The following is a 23,413-nucleotide window of genomic DNA, read 5'->3' on the forward strand; positions in this document are numbered from 1 at the left end:
GGCCACTTCTCCTACTAATGTTGTCCCTTCAGAGTGATGTTCCTAAGATTAACATGTATGCGTAATGCATTTCTTATCAATGATGAATTAGTGTTCCTAACATCATAGATAAACCATGATTTTTTTCAATTATCGATTATTATTATTATTATTATTATTATTATTATTATTATAATTAATCCATTATACTGAATTGTGATTAGGACAGGTGCAGCGTTCAACCCTGTTTATTCAGGTTCTTGCGTGCAATTCTTTATGAATTTGTTTTTTATTGTTGCACTTGTGATTTTGTTCCTGAACGCCATGCCACTGCTGATTTCGATTGCAGCTCTGTTGCTTGACCCCCGTTCTTTCTTTCCGCCTCGCATTCAGAGATGAGCGATGCCTTTATCTAATGGGAGCACTTTACTGAACACAGCCTAATTCCATCCATCTTTCTCTTTCCATCCATTTCTCCATCTCTCTATTTCACTCCTTTGCTTTGCTTGTCTCTATTTTAGGTCCTCCAAGGCCCACCCTGGTCCTGTCGTCCACATAAGTGATAACCCAATGGATGAAGGCAAGGTAAAAGTTTCTCTGAGTTCCCCTGAGTCAGACTCTGCATTGATGCACAAAATGTCACAATGTCACTAGTACTAACCGTTTCTGATGCAAAATAAAAGGCTGTCATCCTGAAAAGGCAAAAGACCTTCATTAAACAGACTTCTGGAACTGTAGCAGACGAAAGCAGCTAATGTTTAAAATGAAATGTTTGAAAAATAGCATTCATTCTGTGCGGTTAAAAAAGTCTAGATGAGTTACTTCTCCTTAACTTTTCTCACTTTTTTGCTGCCATAGCAACAACTAGCAGTGCAAACAGACGTGTCATTAATGTTATGCAATCTTATGCCTATTGCTTTTAAAGCATCTCGTCACTGGAAAGGAAAAATCCTTCATTCTCAACAACATGATTGTCTGAATCTTCTCTTGATTTCTCGAACGGACAGCTGATATCTGTGTCTCTCGCAGCGGAGACAATAAACAACCCCTGTGGTGATGCTCAGGAGTGATGAGTGGCAACATAGATTCTTTAAGGCTTGAGATTGTAGGGACTGTGGGATGTATTCAGAGCTGATTTCAGCACATGCAGTGATGATTTAATACCGAAATTCGCACAGACGTAACTGCAGATCAATTCAGTTACACACATTTCTGACCATAGACTTAAATGCCTTTTTTTGTGCTCAAGTGTGGAGCAGTATTGCAGCCAGCACCAGAATGATGCAACCACAATAAGTCACACTGAAATTCATGTTTTTTTTTTTTTTTCCTGTAAATACACACAAAAAAATGTAATGCCATTTGAGGCCAATAAATATGACACTATTAATTAATTTAAAAGTAGATCCCACTAGAGCCTACATCCCACGCACACATTATTGTTTCACGACCTCGATTGAGTAGTTCATGGCTTCATGAATTTGTGCTCACGATTAACTACTTATCATCGCATGATACAAAAAAAAAAAAAAATTGGATGAAAAATAATAGGATGTGCTGAATCAATTAAACCAAAACTAGGACTATTCATGCAGCAATACTGTATATTGGCAATATACTATATACCAGATCTCTTCTCATTCATATATCACTGTATTCGTTTTTTTTTTGTCGTTGTTATTTTTAAATTTAATTTGTTTTAATGAAATTTTAAAAGGATGCACGAACCACATGCATGTAATCTCCATAATCTAAAAGGCACACCCAGAAAATTGACTTAAGCAATTAGACCATTTCTGAATTGGTCCTGACTCTGAATACGGCCCTGTGTTAATAACTTGGCATGTACCAGGTTGTGAACGGTTGCCTGGTTAAAAGTTAAAATGGCAGATCATAAAAGCAGAAGATTGTTTAGAAGTTAATGCATGTCATTTCTTAATATGGGAGATACAGGCCATCTACAACTAATATTCCCCTCCTTGAACTTTTCCCCATTTTCTAATGTTAGAACCTGGAATGGTAATGGACTTAACTGGGATTATATGCAAGAGACTTGAGACTGTGTGGAGGTTCACCTTAAAACCCTAATCACACTGCCAAAGCAGCACTGGAGTTTTCCAAAACCAAGAACGTGACTGCGTTAGAATAGTCCAGTCAAATCCCAGACCTGAATCTGATTAAGAAACTGTGGCAAGACTTGAAAATCGCTATTCACCAACAGACTACTTTCAGTCTGACAGAGCTTGGAAGAATGTGCAAAACGTGCAGATGTGCAAAGCTGATAGAGATAAACCCAAAGACTTACAGCTGTAATTGGTTCTATCAAGTATAGACCTGGGGAGGTGAATACTTATGCAACCGACTAATGTCTGCTTTTACACTTAATTCACCTTAGTGTCACAATAAAACATAATTGCTCTTTCGAATTTCAATGCGGGATGGAGTTAGTGACATCAGCGTTACAGCCACTGTATTGCTCTGTGGTGGTGGAGCAGGAGATGTAGCACGTCCCATTGTCCGTCCCATTGGGCCGACCTTCTCAGCTTTCTGCCACTGCCACCCCTGCTAGGAACAGTGGAAGGAAAATGAATGAATGAAAAATGTTATGTTGTTTTATCTTGTATAAATCTTAATGAAGTCCATTTCAATTTCAGGTTGTAAAGCTACAAATTGTGGAAAAGTTCTCAAGTGAATCTTTATGCAAAGCACTGTATGTTTATTATAGGAAATCTAAAACCATTTGCAGATCTCCTTACCTTTCTGATGAAATACTTCATTGTTCTCCCTGCATTGAAGTCTCAACTGTTTTCAGAAAACAATGGACTATTTATTTATGCCTTGTTTGGGATGAACCATAAGTGAGATTTGTGCTATAAATAGGAATGAGAGTCTGTAGCTCATGGCATCTTTACTTTATACTTTTTTTTGCTCTCTCACAGTCACCCACAGTTCAAGCTCTGGTCCGTAATTCGCTTTTAATCCTGATCCTTTCTGATCTGTAATCTGCCATCTGGGTGTATGCCAGAATTGTGCTGATTGCCACTGATTTTCCCTGTCTCTCTGTCTGTCTCTTGTCTCTCTGTCTCTATCTGTGTTTCTGTTTCAGCTCATAATAGGATTTGAGTCTGGCATTGTGGTGCTGTGGGACTTGAAGTCAAAGAAGGCCGACTACCGCTATACTTATGACGAGGTTGGTGCAAGCTTCCTCCTCCTGCTCTGTCTCCAAGGCCTGCAATAGCGGTGGCTTTACTGAAAATGGAAAGCAAAGATCAAATATTCATAAAGGATTTTGATATTAATATCTGAGAGAGGCTGCCAATGGCTTTTGGCCGTGTATCTTCAGGAGATAGCATCAAAGAAAAGCCTCGTCTGTGGAGAGGTAGTTTGTGGGAATGTGCACAAGTGATATATATGGTATATGTTTTGTCATGCAGTGTATGTCCAGGTGTCAAAGGCTAACAATCTGGCCTGCAACAGGAAACTTTTCAAGCTGTGCATGCTAAATTAATTCCCATCGAATAGAAACCAGACTTCACTGAAAAATAATAAGAGTGCAAATAAATGCTGTAGACATAAATATAGGTAGCAGCATATTTTGCATAAGAAATTAGTAACATGCCTCTCCGAAAGACCCACAAGAGTCAGAAGTGCTGCTTCAGTTTGAACAGATTTGATGACCTTTGTCAACAGCAGCAGTCAGCTTACATCAATCATTACGTGCTACATGTTGAGCCTAAGGCAGAGCACAGCACAAGGGAGTTTACCACTCACACAAAGAGTCAAATCACATCCATCTTTCTCTCTCTCTGGTGTCTCCTTTCTGTCTCCTTCATCTCTCTCTCTCTTTCTCTCTCTTTCTCACATGCAGACTTTCTATATCTTCTATATCTTCCATTTGTGTATGTTGTTCTGCATATACTCGTGTGCGTAAGTCAGGGTGTGTGTTAAATACTCTGGAGCTCATTGGTGCTTTTATGAACGTCACCCAACTCCTTGAAGCTCAAACTCTGATTAAATATCTGATTAAATCTGTGCTTTTGCATCAAACTCTCTGTGGCTTTATGTTCTTTTTGCATTATTGTTAATCTTGTGGGTGGTGGTGTTGATTTTGGTGTGGGTTGTGTTGATGGTGATGCTGTTGGTGATAGTGGTGGTGTAGGTCAGTTAAATTAAGTTCTTAACATGTGGATGGTGATGGTGTTGGTATAGATGGTGTTAGTGGTGTTAGTGGTGTTGATTTTCACACTTGCTGGTGTGCATGTTGTTGATGTTGGTGTGGGTGGGGTTGCTGTGTGGTGTTGGTGTGGGTGGTGATGTTAGTATAGGTGATGTGAGTGGTGGTGTTGATTTTCCTGTTGGTCCGGTTGGTGTGCATGTTGTTGATGTTGGTGTGGGTGGGGTTGCTGTGTGGTGTTGGTGTGGGTGGTGATGTTAGTATAGGTGATGTGAGTGGTGGTGTTGATTTTCCTGTTGGTCCGGTTGGTGTGCATGTTGCTGATGTTGGTGTGGGTGGGGTTGCCGTGTGGTGTTGGTGTGGGTGGGGTTGTTAGTATAGGTGATGTGAGTGGTGTTGATGATTTTCCTGTTGGTCCGGTTGGTGTGCATGTTGCTGATGTTGGTGTGGGTGGGGTTGCTGTGTGGTGTTGGTGTGGGTGGTGATGTTAGTATAGGTGATGTGAGTGGTGGTGTTGATTTTCCTGTTGGTCCGGTTGGTGTGCATGTTGCTGATGTTGGTGTGGGTGGGGTTGCTGTGTGGTGTTGGTGTGGGTGGGGTTGTTAGTATAGGTGATGTGAGTGGTGTTGATGATTTTCCTGTTGGTCCGGTTGGTGTGCATGTTGCTGATGTTGGTGTGGGTGGGGTTGCTGTGTGGTGTTGGTGTGGGTGGGGTTGTTAGTATAGGTGATGTGAGTGGTGTTGATGATTTTCCTGTTGGTCCGGTTGGTGTGCATGTTGCTGATGTTGGTGTGGGTGGGGTTGCCGTGTGGTTTTGTTGGTAAAGGTTTGTGTGGTGTCGATATTCGTATAGCTGGTCTTAGTGATTTTTTTTTTTGCTTTTCCTATTGGTCTGGCTGGTGTGTGGTGTTGCTGTTGGTGGTCTGAGTGGTGCTGGAGGTGTTGTAGTTGTCATCCTGAAGGTCATCCTTATCTCTAATCTAGAAAGGGAGATATATTTTGATGTTTGGATCCATGTGGCGAGATGATGGATGGAAGGACAGAGACTCTCAGAAGGAAGATTGCAAGAGGAGCAGAGAACCTTTAGACAGATGGAGGGTTACTCTCCTGGTGGCATTAATGTGTGTGTGTGTGTGTGTGTGTGTGTGTGTGTGTGTGGTGATAAATATGAGGTAACTGAGTGTTGCCCTGATCACTGCATCACAGTGATGGAAGGGCTTAAAGTCACTTAATGAAAGCCTCGTCCAAGAATTATTCATCATTCTGTTTCCTGTCCAGCCAGCCTCCACCATCTGGTGCTATTACCAAAGTAGAAAGTGTTGCATTAATCAGAAATTAATGACAACTCCGGATGGATTTTGTTTCAGTCACTACAGTTTTGTTACCCATCTGTTTCAGGCTAGCAATTGACTAGCAATAATGAAATTTTCATTCATTTCAGTTACTTACCCCCTTTAAAGGCTAAGGATCCGTCGAAGGGTAACTACACGGTACTCTCGTAACTACATTCCTTTCCTGTAATCTTCACGCTTCTAATACACATTTCTATCACCAACCAACATAATATTTTGGAGAACATTTAGAATACGAGCTCGTACGTATTAGCTTGGGCAGTGAAAAGTGATTGGGTCTCATTCATTCATTTATTTATTAATTCATCTTAAGTAACTGCATAATCCCGGTCCTGGTGGAGCCGCTGTTCCCGGGAACACTGAGCAAGAGGCAGGAATACACACACACTTATTCACACCTAGAGGCAAGTTAGTGTTGCCAGTAAGCCTTAATGGGAGGTGCGAGGAAACTGGAGAACCCAGAAAAACCCACACAGGTAGAACATGCAAAACTCCACACAGACACTAACCTGAGCTCAGGATCAAAGTGACGCGGCAACGCTACTCACTGCACCACTATGCCGTACTGCAGCTCTTATATCATTTCATTTTGATTATTTATAGATTTATTTATCGATGTATAGATTGACAAATAGGATTTATAGATTTATATGTACTATTTATAGATATTTATAGCATCTTATGAACAACTGCAGCCTATTTTATGTACAGTATGTGCTCTATCCTGTAAACATTGTCTAATCTTTCTATATCTCTACATTTGTTTTATTAATTGCAGTGTTTTATTCACATGTAGCTCTGCTAGCCCAGCAGACAGTTTCAGTATAACAAATTAATTACAATGCTCATGTAACTCGTAATACAGATCATTGCTACAGTCCTATTGTTTATTTCTGGCTCTCCCTCTCTCCCTGTGGGCCATCGAGTTCCCCGAACATTTAATTGGGCCTCGGAGTGAGTGATGGTGTGTGTGTGTGTGTGTCAGAGTCAGAGTCAGAGTCGGAGACGTTAGGCAGAGCCCCCTGTCTTTTTCCCATGACTGCAGAGAAAGAGAACAGAAGAGCAAAGTAATCCCATCCTCCAGTCACTCATGGACGTTTTTCCATCAGCGTTGTGAGATTTATGACATTATGACATTCTGCAGCATCTCGTTTATAATTACTCGTGCACCTTTCCTCTCCTCCCTCCACTGCGTTTTTTTTCTTCCTTGTGTCATGTAGGTGTAACACTCACTGCCGCGTCTGTTCTGTTCTCTCGCTCCTGGAATATTATACAAACTGCTTACCTCTTCATAATCAGCTTGGCAGAATGTGTGTGTCTGCATGAAGGTGTGTTTGGTGTGTGTGAGCTGGTTGTTTGTTTCATATAAGTTGATTTTACAGAGATATAAACCACGCCTCGGTCCCTGATGGTCCTGTAATGATGTTGCAGCTGTTTCATTGATTAGTTTGGGTAGTTCTTTACAGCTCCAGAAATAAGGTCTGAGCATAATTAAGCTACACAGGAGGAGACTCTGTTTAATTAGGTTATAATAAGCACTCTGTTTCACCTCTCTCTTCTGCTGAATTCTCTGTTGTTCTTTCATTCTCTCTCTTTTCGTTCTCTCCCTCTCTCCCTCTTTGGGAGCGTCTGATTGTTGCTGTGCTATTGAGGTTTTCGAGTTGAAGTGTGAGCTTGTAATCTCTCCATGTTCCAGCGCTCTGCCTCTAAACCCTCTGGGAAAAAAAAAAAAAAACTCATTTCATTCTCAGTTGCTGACCTAAAGTAGGTCTCTGTGTGGAAAGAAGGTTTTTTTTCAGATGAACAGCTGAGTTAATTCCAGAAATATGAATTATATACAGTATATATTTTTTATTTATGTGGCAGAAAGGAAAGGGGGTAATGCTGTGACGATTGTGCTCGTGATGGTCTGTGAGTGATTTCGTCTTCTTAGTAATGAGCTTGAGGTTTGGAGGCTTTGGGCAAAGCTTCAGGTTGTAAAAAAAAAAAAATTGTTTGTGCTGTATTATTAATCGTATTCTCTTTATTTGCGTCCATGCAACTGTTTTGCTTGTCCTCGAATTGAGGTACAACGTAACCACCTAAATCTCCCAAAACCATGTGACAAAATGTGTTATGGTCTGATGAGACCAAGGTAGAATTTTTTTGAATATAATTCTAAAAGATATGTTTGGTGCAAAAACAAGACAGCTTATCACCCAAAGAACACCATACCCACGGTGAAGCATGGTGGTGGCAGCATCACGATAACGGGCTGCTTCTTTTCAGCTGGGACTGGGGCTTTAGTCAAGATAGAGGAAATCATGGATAGCGACAAATACCAATTTATTTTGGCACAAAGTCTGCAGGAAACTTTTCTTCACCTTCCAACACGATAGCGACCCAAAGCACAGTCAACAAGGAATGGCTTCAGAAGAAGAAGATCAGTGTTTTGGAATGTGTTAAAGTAAATTCGGCAGGACAAATTTTGTTTGAAATTTTGGCTTCCTAAAATTTTTAGTTTTAAAAAGTAGGTTTCACGTAATATTATGGTAATCCCGTAGAAAGGTATCACTGTACAGATATGCATTAGAAGTTAATGCAATAACTGTTGAGACCTTGTAGTGCTTTTTTCTCCACCCATATTGTGACAAATCCCACCTAATAATTCCTAAAGTGGCAGTTAATAGAAATTATAGGACTACTATATAAATAAATAAATACATAAATAAATACATAAATAAATAAATGTGCAATTTAAAGAATGATACGCATCGTTCATATATATATATATATATATATATATATATATATATATATATATATATTTTAATCAATATATAAAGTACAGATTGAAGGCAAAAACACATGACATTTAATTGTTATACATCAAGGAGGTAAAGATAGCACATGGGTTCTTTATCACTATCACTGTTTCTAACATCCCATGCACGCAGGTGTTCTGCACTTTCCATGTCCCATGAGAGGTTCCAGCTATTACATCTATTACATCCAGCCTAGATCGCTGCTTTAATTGATGCACACAGGGGCACTGAACCTTGCGTCCCTTAAATAAGTTCCAGCAAACGGTTTTGTTCGTTGGTTTGCATATCACGTTCTGTGCTTCCTTGCACTGGTTTAGTTAAAAAAAAATAACATGCAAATATCTGTATACATTGTGAAGATGCATTACCACTGATCACAAGCTCATTAATTCAAGTAGATTTTGACTTCTGTGCTCTGTGGTAGTGAAAACTTTGGGATAAAAAGTTTAGGTTTATTTTTTTCTCCACCATTTTCTCCCTAGTTTGCTCTCGGCCAGTTCCCACTCACCAGTCAACTCTCCCATATCATACAGCAGCTACCAACCCGGGAGGTTGATGGCTATCACGTGCTTCCTCCAAGACATGTGAAGCCACCCAACCACATCTTTTTAAACTGCTGCTCCTGCTGCATCACAGGGCAGCGTAACACACTGTGTGCAGTGTAACACAAAGTGCTATCAGCATGCATGAGCTCACAGACACCCGCAATTGGCTGGTGTTGCTGTGATTGACAGGAGAGAGGGAGTATGGCCCTCCTACCCAGAGAGCACAGCTAATTTTTCCTTGTTGGACCCCTGGGCATGGATGGCTGTGGAGTTGTAGGGATTTGAATTTGCGATCTCCAGACAATAGGGTGATGGCTTTTCTGTTGTGCCACTTGGGAGGCAAGTTTGGATTTTAATCGTAGCCAGAGTGTGTCCTGCTGCTACAGACTAAAAAATCTGCCCATTTGAATATTATATTTTGTAGTATTTCTAGCCAGAAACCATGACATGCCACACAAAGATACATTTATTTTAAATATCCACTCTGTGTTCTGCCAATGTAAGGTGTAAAAGTCCCTTTGAGTAGCATGAAAGCTGTAGTCCGGTATAAAATTGGAGAAAAAATAACAATAAAAAAAAATTATAATAATAATCTGACAGTTTTAGTAATTTATTCCACACATATTCCACAAAACAAGGTTATATGCCTAGAACTACACTGTAAATAACGGCTGTTAAAATCTCCTGTAACCTCATCCTCATCTCAGGCTACACCACACGGGGTCGTGACCTCAAGGTTGAGAACCTATTTAATAATAAATGCCCAAATACTGAAGGAGCTGGGAACATCTGCTGTCTGGTTTGGTGTAAGCAGGATTCAAAACAGCCTTATAGACATAGATGTCATTTATCAGAGGTGTATCATAGGGTAGTAATGGACCTTTCACCCTTTTATTCTTCTCTCTCTCTCTCTCTCTCTCTCTCTCTCTCTCTCTCTGTGTATGTGTATATCTGTCTGTTTCAGGCGATCCATTCTGTGGCCTGGCACCATGAGGGGAAGCAGTTCATCTGTAGTCACTCAGACGGCACACTGACCATATGGAATATAAAGTCCCCAGCCAAGCCTGCACAGACAATCACCCCACATGGTGAGAGACAGAATTACTAATCCCCTGCAAAGATCCTGTGGTACATGATCTCCCACTTTTATAGCCATTTTACAGCAGCCATCAAGATGAAGGTGAATTTTATTGCCAATTACACACTCCAGTCTAATGGCTTTTTTAAATGAGGAAATTAGGTTTATGAATTATCACACAAATCCTCTAACTTAATCTCTCTCTTACACACACACACACACACACACACACACACACACACTTAATCTCAGTTTCAAAAGGTTACACCATGTAGCTGTATGAAATGGCCTGCCCACTTTCTACTGTAATTTGATTGTTTTTTTTTTTCACTCACACAGTGCAGCTTCCAATCAATTTTTATCTTCTTTTTTTTTTTTTATCATTTTGTCATTTTGTACACTCATCTTTTTTTAGCCTTCATATGGAAATTGATGCTAGTGAACCCTTTAGCCTGCCATTTGCTTTCCCCCATAGAGAAACCTGTGTTATTGGAGATGCACCTTCATCATCCGCGCCCTTCATAATCCACACGTCTCACGTCCTGGTTTCTTTCATCTGATCTGTGCTGTCACACACAGAGAGAGAGAGAGAGAGAAAGAGAACAAAATTTTACTTAGTTCATCCTCAAATGTCTTCCAGAATGAAGTGATGGCAAATACATAGGAATTTTTTTTTTTTTTTGAGTTAATTTATTGTAGGGTTTTATTATTTTCAAACCCTTGGTGCTGTAATGGCTGTTCTAGCTGATGGTCAGGAATGGTAGTGGCTTACAGCCATATCCAGTTGGAGTTTAGTACTCGGGCAGTAGTAATGAGAGGGAGAGAGGTAAATGAAAAGAGATGAGGTATTTTGAGCAGGTCTGTTCAATTCGTCTGCTCTGTTTCTGTTTTAGGAAAACAGCCCAAGGATGGAAAGAAGCCAGAGCCATGTAAACCCATTCTCAAAGTAGAGTACAAGACAACGAGGGCAGGGTAAAGTGCACAATGTACACACACACACCCATGCACACACACACACACACACGCACACAAACACACACGCAAATACAAACACGCACACAAACAAGCCAAAACTAACATTCACACAAACATCCAAGTCAATTGAATTACAATCATACTGTGCTTAACCATTTGTGTGTGTGTGTGTGTGTGTGTGTGTTTGCAGGGATCCATTTATGATCCTGTCTGGTGGTCTGTCCTACGACACAGTTGGTCGGCGGCCATGTTTGACTGTTATGCATGGGAAGAGCACCGCGGTGCTGGAGATGGACTATCCTATCGTAGACTTCCTCACGCTCTGCGAAACGCCATATCCTAATGGTAAACCTTCTCAATCATGCCCACGTTTTCAGCTTTGGTTAATCTGTTGCTGCTGTTTTCTTCCTTCTTTGTTAGAATTAATTTCATTCTTTATCTCGGCCCTTGATTGCGTCAATACGCTGTTGTTCTCTCCGGTTAAGGAGTCGATCCTTTCGGCAGCATTTCATAAATAATAAGGAATTTTTGTATTCTTTCTGTCTTTCTCTGCTGGAGTAACTGTTATGGTTGCACTTGATCCCTCTTCTGTTTCACCATGAACAGTGAACACAGAGCACAGAGGTGACGTTTATGCTTGTTCTGAAAAACTCAGATGTGTATATGTGTGTGTGTGTGTGTGTGTGTGTGTCTTATGCAGCCAATTCCTTTCTGTCAGCTTTTTTCAGTACTTCATTGAGACCACTGTGAGCTGAGTGTACTTTTAGCTCAGCAGGGAGGAGAAGTGAAAAGCGGCGTTGCTGCTGCCGGTTGCAGTGCATTGCTCATACTGCCTGCTTTTTTTTTTTTTTTTTAATTATTATTTATTTACATGGTTTATGGTGTCATTCAGGAAACTCAGCCCGTGCACAAGCAGATGCAGAAGCAGAGATTTTGGTGACTTCAGATTACACACAGCTGTTTTATTTCTCACCAATCGCACAAGGAGCTGAGCAGCTGCAACCATGAGTGCTTGTATCCTTGCTGAAGTTTAGGGAGGAAAGCTTACCTCAGCAAACAGTTACTTATTTCTAAAATATACGTAGATAGGAATAAAGGGTTAACACGAGTGCTTTTTTTTCTGTCTGCTTCATACAGATTTTCAGGAACCTTATGCTGTAGTGGTCCTTCTAGAAAAGGATTTAGTTGTTATTGACCTCGCACAAAACGGGTATGTGCTTGTTTCAAAGTATATCTTATTATATTTTAGTCATTGTAATCACTTTAAAGGGATTCCTCATAGCAATATTCACGTCTAGTGCATGCCAATGGCTAAAGTAAAGTAAACTCAAGCGGAGTATAACGGGGCATTAATGCATGCGTGACCATGTTTTCACAGTTACCCTATCTTTGAGAACCCCTACCCCTTGACGATTCACGAGTCTCCAGTGACGTGTTGTGAATACGTCGCCGACTGTCCCGTAGACCTCATTCCTGCACTTTATTCGGTCGGCTCCCGCCAAAAACGACAGGGCTACAGCAAAAAGGTGGGCACGCACACAAGCGCTGTCTCGTCCAGACAGCGTGAAGTAGGAGTACGTACAATCTTTATGACTCATCTGAGGGACCGTATCGACTGTATTCTTCTGAGGGACGGGAATTTCCACGACATTCATATCTCTATGTTATCTTTTCCCAGTTAAGTGTTGGGATGTGACATCGAGGGGGAACAACAAGATTGTTTACAGGAGGAAATAGATATGGGATACATCGCAATAACACGCTGTGATGGTTTTTTTTTTTTCCGAGGGAAATCTACTCTTGCTTGATGGAGACGCGTGCTCCAAAAGAACAAGCAAAAAAAACTATAAGATAATATATGAAGAAAGTACAAGAATATTCTCCAATCCTAAAAGGGCAGACCACCTCTAGTCCTTACAGTCTTCAAAAGAAAGATGTAGGAGTCGTACTGTTTACAAACTGATTTTATCAAAATTATTCTCGAACCTCAAAATCAACCCAAGCATTTCCACAATATCTGGTCCGGATGGTTGTTCAAGCTGCTTGCATGCCTCTTTGAAAAATGTCCAAGCGACACTCCAAATACACAAAGCAAATACTATAGAGGTGTATGTGTGTGTGTGTGTGTGTGTGTGTGTGTGTGTGTATGTGTGTGTGCATGCAGGCCAATATGGCCTTGTGCGTGTATATCTGTGACCCTGCTGTGCAAGCCCATTGTCCCAAAATGCTGCATCTCAAACCCCCCATTAGGAAGTATTTGTGTGCGTGAAAAGAGGTGAGACCATTCGATCAACTGCAAAGTTCAGTCTTTATGCTGCGATCTGTGTCACAGCGAGAGGAGCTGATTGACTCGTGCACCCCTCAGAGAGACTCCATCGTGGCTCGGCACAGTGCGACAGCTCTCCATTTCCCCATTCGCTTCCCCATTTCAGAGCCCTGACTAGCTTTAGCCTAGCGTGTGCCTTTATGGCCTTCTTTTAAACAAGAGCACTACAATATAATTGCACTTACCTGTGATATAAATGACTTAAGCCTGCTTTCTGTTTTCTGTTTATCACAGGAATGGCCTATAAGTGGTGGAAACTGGGGCCAGGGCACTCAAAGCTATCCAGAAATAATAATAACTGGGTAAGTGTGTGTGTGTGTGTGTGTGTGTGTGTGTGTGATCATTTAATGGGTTTTTTTTTTTCACTCTTTGCTATCTATATTCTTTTTGCTCATATTTTCTCAAAAAAAAATTGATATTTTGGAGGTTTTATTTTTAAACTGTATCATCTATATTACCATTATTATATTATTTTATATAGAGAAACTTCACATTCCCTGAAAAAAAATAGAATAAAAGACCTAAAAAAGCATGTTATTTAGATTGTTTAACACGTGACTGAGCACAGTTTTTTTTTCTGAAAGGGTGTCTTTTATAAACACATGGTTTCTACATTCTGCAGGATCCTAATGATAGTTTTTATGCAGCAATATTTAAACTGTGTGTGTGTGTGTGTGTGTGTGTGTGTGAGAGAGAGAGAGAGAGAGAGAGAGAGAGAGAAACGGTTTAATCACAGATTGTCTGTCTTTGTCGTAGGCATGCTGATGGTTCTGTGAAGTTTTGGGATGCCTCTGCAAGTCAGTACTCCTCCTCCACGTGTCACGATTTATTGAATTCTTTTGCCTAATTTACATAAGGCTTTGAATAAATATGTAAATATTTTATTATGAAAATCAGTTACAGTATAAAGCTTTTGTTTCTTGAAAGTCCTTCTTTGCCTTTAAATTAAAAAATACTGTTCCAGGAAAACTCTCTGATCCCACAGTTGACTCATTGAATTGCATATGAATTGCAAAGCATTATATGACTTAAGAGGATGCATTTTGTCATAAAAAGCACTAAAAAGAGTCCCTGTGGCAGTAAATTGTGCACTACCTGCAGTATGTGGGTGCATTAACCAGGAAGCCTGCCTTTGCTATAGGCCACTGTGCTTATCTGTGATTATAGATCGGCCTGATCTCTGTCCTTGCAGTGCCATACAGCGCATGTCCTCTATCCATTTAACTCCACTTCCCAGAATGTCTCTGTCCAACCTTGCTCTTTGCAGAGGCAAATAAGAATGAGCCATAAGTGCCACTTAGCTTCATTTTAGCCATAATTGTGATAAACTGCACTTCCCACTATTCCCTATATGGATATAATCATCTTGCTGCTTTAAGCGTAATATGGAGCGTTATTAATGACGTTACTGAAATGGTATTGCGAAAGAGCTGCCTTCTAACAACCACTGTGCCTTTTGCATAATAAAGAGGATTTATTTAAAACAGATTTGTGCAAATGGGCATGGAAATATGAAGACTAATTAGACAAGAAGCAGTAATCCTGTTCAGAAAAATTGGCTGTATTAATCTGCGGCTATTAATTCGCTTTGCCTGAACAACTGCAAATTGTCTATTAGTGCCAGCCCCGAATGAAACGTAAATGTTAAAATATTTACGATTATTTAACTAGTAAATATCCCTATGTTGGCATGAACCGTATTTCCCATGATCCTCAGTAATGCTCCAGGTGTTGTACAAGCTGAAGACAGCCAAGGTGTTTGAGAAAGCGCGCAGTAAGGAGGAGAAGGCGTACACGGAGATAGTGGACGAGGATCCGTTTGCCATCCAGCTCATGGCGTGGTGTCCTGACAGCCGAATGCTGTGTGTCGCCGGAGTGTCTGCTCACGTCATCATCTACAGGTTCAGCAAACAGGAGATCATGACTGAGGTCATCCAGGTAAAACTGCGTGTGGTCGTGTCTGCGTACGTGCATTTGATTATTAATTATGTGTATATTATGTATATGTATGGACAATGTGTGTGTATGGGCCAGTTTGAATGAACAAGTCTTTATATTATTATTATTTTTTTCTGAGCAAGGTCAACATCAATGGTCCTCTCCTCTTGATCTAAAAATTGTAGTGTATGCTTCCTGAAGTGGAACAAATGATGGTGCTCTTTCTTCCTGTCTGTTTTTCCTCTCATTCCCATGCCTTTCTCTCTCTCTCTCTCTCTCTCTCTCTCTCTCTCTCTCATTTTTGCCTAATGACAAAAATCATGACTCACATTGAGGATAATAATAATTCTCCTCCATTCTTTTTAAACATTGTATGCCTGTGTGAGAAGTCGGTTGTCCGCAGGTCCTTAAAAAGGGTTATATCGTCTGAAATTACATTTTCCAAATTTACAGCCTTGATTAAATTGTCTTAGGTTTGCATATGAATGCTCATTAAATGGATGGTCATATACAGTATACAGTACAGTACTGTACAGTTAAATCGTATTTACATACTCGTTTTTGGGATAGAAAAAAAACCACATTCAAGCAATCTCCGTGATTGGCTTTGCTAAGTAGTGCGCTAAGTACAGACGCAGTACGGGTGATTAGGATGAGTGCCATCAGCTGTTGAATATCATCAGCATGGCTTAATTGGAGCAAATTGAGCCCATTAGCACCTTGGGTCCCCTGGCTTCACACACACATACTGCACACTTCAGTGCCGTGCCCTAAATTATGAAGAGTGACGCTACTGGGAATCACTTTAAATTATTAAAATCTTTCTGTGTAGAACTGAATTAAATTGATTGATTTGGATAGCATTTTTTTAAATGTTGCAACTAAAACAAATGACATGAGCAAAGTGGTGCAAATTACAAAATGGCTCCCAGCTGAATAGTGAGTGAGTGCTCCTTTAGGGGATTTAGACTGCTGTGTCGTAGCTCTTTATGCCACATCAGTGCTTAAGGAAATCTGTGGTTGCTTTTTACAGACAGTGCAATTATTATTAATACAAAAGCTCATACAGTGCAAAAGTGCACTGTCATCGACTAAAGCCGGGTTTACGCTGTACAATATTCGGCCTGATCTGGAAATTAATAGAAGCTTAATTACAGCTAGCTAATTAGCATGCAGACGCTTTGGTCATAGAGTTTATTTACTATTATGACACCATGAGCTATCTATCTATGAAGAGCTACACCTGTGCTGCGCGGCTGCGCGCACAGTATCCTCATCATTTAATCTGACATGAGGGACACGTTTTATCCCACAGTCTGTTACAGAGTTCGTGTCTGGATCATCTCGTACAGTGTGACAAATAATAATCCTAAAAGACCGCTGGAATTGCGGAGTGTAAAGCCGGCTTAAAACTGATCCTTGGCACAATCAGTGAAATCATGCGAATGACCGAAAGTAACAGATTCTGGATGTATATTAAAGGTTTAAAGACTGATTGTGGCTGGATGTGTTTACACAGTTATTGGAGGTCCGATTGCAGTATGAGCTGAATGACCTCGAGTCGCCGGAAGGGGACCAGACACCAGCTCCTCCCACTCCAAACACCTCACCAAGTCCGCAGAACGCTGCTCCGCACACACACCCCTCCACCAGCAGCAACTCGTCTGATGGCATAAGAGATAATGTGCCCTGTCTCAAGTAATGTCTCTCTCTTCCTGTGTCACTTTCTGATCTACTTCAACTCCATCTCTCACTACATTAAAATGGTCAGTGTAACTAAAGGCTAAACGTCAAAGCTTGCGCTGTGAACCTGGTATCTCTCTCTCTCTCTCTCTCTCTCTCTCTCTCAGGGTGCGCAGCAGTCCTCTGAAGCAGTCTCCTGGATATCAGGTGGAGCTGGTGGTTCAGTTAGTCTGGGTCAGTGGAGAGCCGCCGCAGCAGATTAGCAGCCTGGCCATCAACTCCTCATATGGCCTGTGAGGTTTTTTTTTTTTTTTCTTCTCACTGAGCCTTACTGATACACAAACATGACCTAGCAGTGTTTCTCGTACTCATGCTAAGTCTATACACAGTGGCTTATAGACAGTTCATACATTTTCTTGACCTGTTTAGCATGTCGATCAGCAAGCAGTCCAAGACGTATTTGTTTTTTGCACACGCGTGTTGCTTTTGATATAAATTCCTGTTTATAGAGTAGAGAGCAAACTGCGGATCGTAATCACAATCTAACGGTAAAATAATGGCTGTTAATATTATTATTGCTTATTTTCATACTTGCACAGTATATTCTTATCTTACAGAAAGACTTACCTTTGTAGAAAGGCTTTACCGGACATTCAGTCTTTTCCTTTTTAGCACTTTCAACTGTCTAGTCTTAATTCTGCTTTTTTTTTATTCTGTTTATTTTATGTCCTTTTCTATCTTCTTATTCTTTGTTACTTGTTTTTGCTTAATTTGTATATTACAAAAATTAATTTTCTTTATTGTATATTTTATTTAGATAGTCATCTTGTGTGTGTGTGTGCGTGCTTATTTATTTATTTATTTATTACCCCACAACAAAAGTGAAATTTTTACTGTTATTATTATTATTATTATTATTATTATTATTATTATTATTTAATAATTGAAAAATAATATTGATTCATTTTAAAATGAATAAAAATAAACGTACCACCATCATATTTCTTTTGTCCAGTCTCGCTGAAGCCTTTGATTATTGAATAACTGAATACTTTGTGTGTGTGTGTGTGTGTGTGTTTTTTTCCTCGCTATAGCGTGGTCTTTGGCAATACTAATGGCCTGGTTGTGGTAGATTACCTCCAGAAGACTGTTCTGTTGAATTTGAACACTGTAGAGCTGTATGGCTCCAGCGACCCCTATCAGAGACAACCCCGATCACCTCGCAAGAGCAGGCAGCCTTCTGGAGGTGAGACAGCAAGAGAAAATCATTTATCTCGCTCACTGAGATACAGATATGTGCTTGACTCAATTACTGTACTAAGTATGAAAAGTAATGTGAAAATAGCATGGTGAATTAAAAGTGTTTAAGCTCTAGTCAATGGCACATGCATTACTGTGCAGTGAAGTCCTGCAGCACTCTGAATGAGACAGATGCAGCGTGCTGCAGTCGTGTGGAGGGACAGTGGTGTGACCTCCGGTGGTGGAAGACAGAACTGCAGCTCCACTGCCCTAAATACATGCTGCCCAGTAATGAAACGCTGTCTACGGCGCCTCGGTCTCAGACTGGCAGTCGGATTATTAAGCTCGAGCATGTTGGTATGCGTCATGGTTAATGAATGGTGTTGAGCAGTGGGCTCGGCTTCTGTCTTTTCATCTGCCTGAGCATCAGCCATAGCGCTCATGGACAATCCAATTTAACCGTACCACGGAAGAATAAAGTTGTGAGCACAGGAACAAAACTACTTTTAAAATGTCTGTCGCTTATATTTCACTGTATTTAACTTCTCCGGGCGAATTACAGAGAAAAGTGCATCGTTCCTACGTCAAATCTGTGGAGTGCTGGTTCAGGCATGTCACATCTATTGTGCAGAAATTTCAGCTCTATAATCTATCGTCTATATTCGAAAGAAATATTTTTAAATTTATACTCATTCAAGTCTCTATTCAAAGAGTTTGTAGCAAGCGTCTCCCAGAAAACTTTGACGTCACACATCCATAACTCTGGGAAATTGCTAACACTGGAATTGCCCCCATATTAAACCCTGTTTTCATATCTTAAAGAGGTTCATAACTTGGGTGAAAGTGTAGGTTATGATTTAGATGGGAACAAAAAGTATGACAGTATAATCGTCACAAGGAAATCTGAAATGGTGAAGTATATTTTAGCAAATCTGTTTTTAAAAATCTAACAGTCTGTGTTGCTGGTCTACCTAAAAGTTATTTGGCGGTACGAATTAAATCTCTGTTTCTGTCCGTAGGGCTGTGTGACATCAACGAAGGCTCAGCCACGTCAGAGGACCGCTGCAAATCCCCCACCTCAGGTAATATGACCTTCAGTGCATGCTCTGGATCACTCAGCAGGCCTGGATCTATTACACCACCCAAACTCACAACCCCTGACTCAATCTTTCTGATTTGTTCTTTTTGAAATTTTTTTTTCTCTTTTTTAATCCATTGTAGTGAAGTAACTGGTCAGAGGCTGAGAACAGATTTGGAGTACACGCAAGAAAGTTTGCAACGTACTTAGCACATACAGTGTGAGATTTTACGATTGTTGGTTGTGGTAGCTTTGAGGAGATGAAGTGAATTTGAAAAAAATCTATCTTTATGCCCTGTTTTGATTGGACTAGTTTGATCTGGGGAGGTTCTATACTTTCATTTGACTTTAGTGATTTGACTCATTGCTGGATACAGGATAAAGAATACCTGCAATCATCTCAAATTATTAGAGATAGCTCAAGTGTTAGATAGAACAACATGGACTAGTGCTATTGATAATAATATTAGGCCTAATTTATCAAGCTGGATTCATATGAATTTATTTATAAATCGTTTGACTGACCCAAGAAATTTAGTATTCGTGAAAAAATGTTAGCTTGGAAAAAATGCTTCGTCTATCCCCCAAGAGCTCCTAAGTTTCTATAAATTTACATATAAGGACACTCACTAATGTTAACCTTGATTGATCAGCTTTAGATGATATAATAAAGCGATGAGTTACTGCAGTTTTATATACAGATAATGTTGTCATATTTAAATGGCTTATTTATTTCGATTGCACACGTTTGTGAAACCCGTTCATTGCATATTAATAGCATTAATTAAAGAAATAACAAATATGAAAAAAAAATATTAATAATTAAAGAAAGCAAGCCAACACAGATCCATAAATTAAGACAAATAAAACCAGTCATTCAATTAAGGCACACTGCAGTGAGTCAGCTGGCATCAGGCTACGAGAAGCTTCAGCAGCGCACACCGCTGGGAATGGAGAGAAGGCATATTTAGAGACCAGCATCATTTTTTTTGGAGGATGAAAGCTGACTTATAATTTGATCTGTTTGCCACAGCATCTTATTTTTTAATGCTGTGCAACACTGAGCCAGCACTAATTCGACTATCTTGTGCCGTTTCTTTCCATGTCCAAGTTTTTTCAGTGCTTGGATTTCTTGCTACTGGCACATTACAAAGAGAGATAAGTGCCAATCTTTTAGGTCTCTTTAGCCTAGGTGTACGCAAATGGCCACGATCACCGGGGAGTGTAGATATCTCATATGTGCTTGTTGAACATCTCATTCCAGATTTATTCCCCTTTGCTGTTATAATAAGCTCCACTCTTCTTGGAAGCTTTCCACTAGATGTTGGAGCGTGGCTGTGGGGATTTGTGTTCGTTCAGCTACAAGAGCATTAGTGAGGTCAGGCGCTGATGTCAGACGAGGAGGAATGGGGTAGCAAAACTTGAGGAAGAACCACATATGGGTCAGGTGTCCCCAAACATTTGGCCATATAGTGTATATTTACTGATGTAGATGTGTCATAACTCTTTTTTCGTTCGCTACTTTCCCCTAATTTCGTGTTTTCTAGCTCTTTGTGAGGTTTTTCCTTTTATGTTTTGTGGGCGTCACTAAATGCAAATCAGCTGTGCTGTGAACACTCTTCACACTTTGAGTGATTGACATTTATCAACACACAAAGAAAAGAGCACAAAGAGAATCTGTGAAAAACCTTTGTAAATCTGGTGGGAATTATTAGTTGTTTGGCCTGAAAAATCTTTTACACACAGCTTTACTCATTATAGCTAGCGTTCCTTCAGATCCACGTGATGCTCTGGAGAAATATGACATAGCCTTACAAGACATGCCTTGGAGAAACTTTATTTTCACATTGTCCTCATTCTGAATAAGTGTAGACAGCAACAGGTTGCAGTAGATTAAAAAGGGATCTCTGGCAAGTTACGCTTTGGTGAAAAGCAGTTCTTAGCGTGGTTGCAAAACACTTAAATGAGAAATACACCATGAATTAAAAAAAAAAGAAGGAGAAGAAGAAGAAGAAGAAGATGTCTGCTATAGCACTACATTATGCCTACAAATATGGTTTGCTAATGATTTTCTACTTTCATGGCTGTTTTGTGTGGTTTGACTTATAGCAGCGAACACACACACACACACACACATACATACACAGAGAGAGAGAAAGAGAGCCTTGTAAGGGGACAGCCAGCTTGGCCTTGTTCCATCATTACAGCGAGGCAGAAAGCACTGCCTTAAAGAATAATTGGTTATTTAATTAATAAATTGTAATCAGTGGAAGTCATGCCACCTGGGCCCGGGTCTCTCGTGTCTGTGGGTGACTCCCTGGGTTGAGGTCTTGCCTCGGCTAGCTGGAGGCCAGGGTTCAAACCCCATCCAGGGCGACCTTTCCATTACATAAACACACACAGTATAGAAGCTTTACAGATATATTAAGATTCCCAGAGAGAAAGAGCAAGTTGTTTGAGCAGGTATCTTAACTCAGTGTAAATGCTCTCTTCTGTACCAGGCTATAGAATGAGAGTTCATCTTCTCAGCTTTTAAAATCTAGAAGTGCTTTTAGCAACCGAATGTTGGTATGCAGAGAACTTTTTCAGTGAGGTTTTTTTTTTTTCAGGACGAGATCAAATCTATCTCTTGTCCATTTTACAAAATCTATACTGTCTATTCAAAACTACATGAAGAAAATGTATATTTTTAGTGTTAGCTACCTACAAACAGTAAACGTAAATTAATAGAGGTAAAATCAGTACCAGAATGTCAGGATAGAATTGTAATGAATTTTGAAAGTGAAGTGACCTTTAGTCAGAGCAAAACACCTGCAGCTGTTTTCCTTACAAGTGGCTTGATTAGGAAACGAAATCACCACATCATACCTGCTGCCACACTTTACTACAGACAAAAATTAGATAAATAATTATTAGGCTTCATTATGTATTTAGTCGCAGCTGCACTGCATCACCATCTTCTCAGAAACAGCCAGAGAGAACATTTCTAACTGCAAAATGCTTTACTTCCTTCCCAAAAAAGTGTTGACGTCTAACCATCAGCAATTCTACAATGGCGGCGGTAGAGGAGGTAAGACTGGACAGAGAGAGGAAAAAAGAGACCCCACCCTTTGTGTGCAACCCACTGTCTCTGTCTGAAAAAAAAAAAAAAAAAAAGAGCAACAGTATAGAAAAAATATATATCTGTTGGACTGATCTAAAAGGATTATGTGGACTGCATGCTACATGTTTGTAGCACGTGTGTAGTGTGTAGCGTGGTGCATCTGACTTCACTTGTCACATAGATGCGTCACTGGTTGGGTCACATGACCGTCTGCCTGTAAACATGGTGGATCTCTTTTTATTTTTGCCTAATAAACGTTACAGTTTTGTTTCTAAGCATAGGCTGTAATGGGATAGTGCATTGCAAAATGGCGTAAAAATAACTTCTCGCTATTGCGGGAGAGTGTGTTAGTGCATCAGCTATTTTGAGCCTTTTAGTTCTAAATAAGTGTTAGGGTTTATCCATAAATGTATGAATGTCAGCTAGGTTCACATTCTCTTATGTGTCTTAAGTTATTTGTTTTTATTATAATTCTATAGGCTTTTCGTTCATTCAGGATTCAGTAGAACGCAGTTTGATTGCCCTCGACCACCATCACTCCCTGGTTTCGTTCTCCTGTTTGGTGCATGCTTGTGGCATGGGTTGCTGGCAGTTTCATTCCTCCAGGGCATTGTGAGACCCAACATCCACTACCTGGTTATGTCTGTCCAGCATGCAGCATTTAATGAAGCATTTGTTTTGTCTCTGATTCTCATTACAGTGTATCAGTACATCTGCGCTGTCTGTGTTTCCCCCCCCCCTCTGAATTTCTGCGAATATTTTCAGCTGTGTTGTCACCCGTTTCCCCGGTGTAAAAAAAAAAAAAAAAAAAGTGCATGACTATATCCTCGACCGTTCTTGAAAGTTTGTAAAGAGAAGTGTTTTCTTTCTTCCAGCAAAGATGTCACGGAAATTAAGCTTGCCTACTGAGCTAAAGCCAGACTTGGGTAAGCTTTGACATGTTCATATTTCATAGATTTTTGAAAATGGGGCCCAACATCATCACATTTGTCTGGAGTCTGGAGAGTCATCATTTTTGTCTCATGTCAGTGAGTGGAGACTAATAGCTCCTGGGAGACTGTGGAGTTATTTCAGAGCTATATTAATTCTGACACTGTGAGCCACATGATGTACAAATAACTCTTAACAGCTGTTAATTG

The 23,413-nt window shown here is 40.2% G+C and overlaps 1 protein-coding gene across 4 annotated transcripts in view; it reads left to right on the top strand.

Moving 5' to 3' along the window:
* The window catches only part of stxbp5a (syntaxin binding protein 5a (tomosyn)), a 73,573-nt gene that overhangs the window by 42,203 nt on the left and 7,957 nt on the right, over positions 1-23,413 (top strand). For 2 of the 4 annotated variants that reach the window (XM_053231763.1, XM_053231765.1), the window contains exons 6-21: positions 501-564; positions 3,086-3,169; positions 9,819-9,942; positions 10,826-10,904; positions 11,098-11,252; positions 12,045-12,117; positions 12,286-12,433; positions 13,468-13,535; positions 13,990-14,030; positions 14,951-15,171; positions 16,691-16,869; positions 17,022-17,147; positions 17,949-18,100; positions 19,113-19,175; positions 22,194-22,241; positions 23,150-23,199. In XM_053231763.1, the coding sequence (XP_053087738.1) occupies positions 501-564; positions 3,086-3,169; positions 9,819-9,942; positions 10,826-10,904; positions 11,098-11,252; positions 12,045-12,117; positions 12,286-12,433; positions 13,468-13,535; positions 13,990-14,030; positions 14,951-15,171; positions 16,691-16,869; positions 17,022-17,147; positions 17,949-18,100; positions 19,113-19,175; positions 22,194-22,241; positions 23,150-23,199 (1,675 nt within the window). The remainder of the gene's footprint in view (positions 1-500; positions 565-3,085; positions 3,170-9,818; positions 9,943-10,825; positions 10,905-11,097; positions 11,253-12,044; positions 12,118-12,285; positions 12,434-13,467; positions 13,536-13,989; positions 14,031-14,950; positions 15,172-16,690; positions 16,870-17,021; positions 17,148-17,948; positions 18,101-19,112; positions 19,176-22,193; positions 22,242-23,149; positions 23,200-23,413) is intronic. The other 2 variants (XM_053231764.1, XM_026917586.3) reach the window with 2 other exon arrangements.

This window comes from Pangasianodon hypophthalmus, chromosome 30, assembly GCF_027358585.1.
Source record: "Pangasianodon hypophthalmus isolate fPanHyp1 chromosome 30, fPanHyp1.pri, whole genome shotgun sequence".
NCBI classification, from domain to species: domain Eukaryota; kingdom Metazoa; phylum Chordata; class Actinopteri; order Siluriformes; family Pangasiidae; genus Pangasianodon; species Pangasianodon hypophthalmus.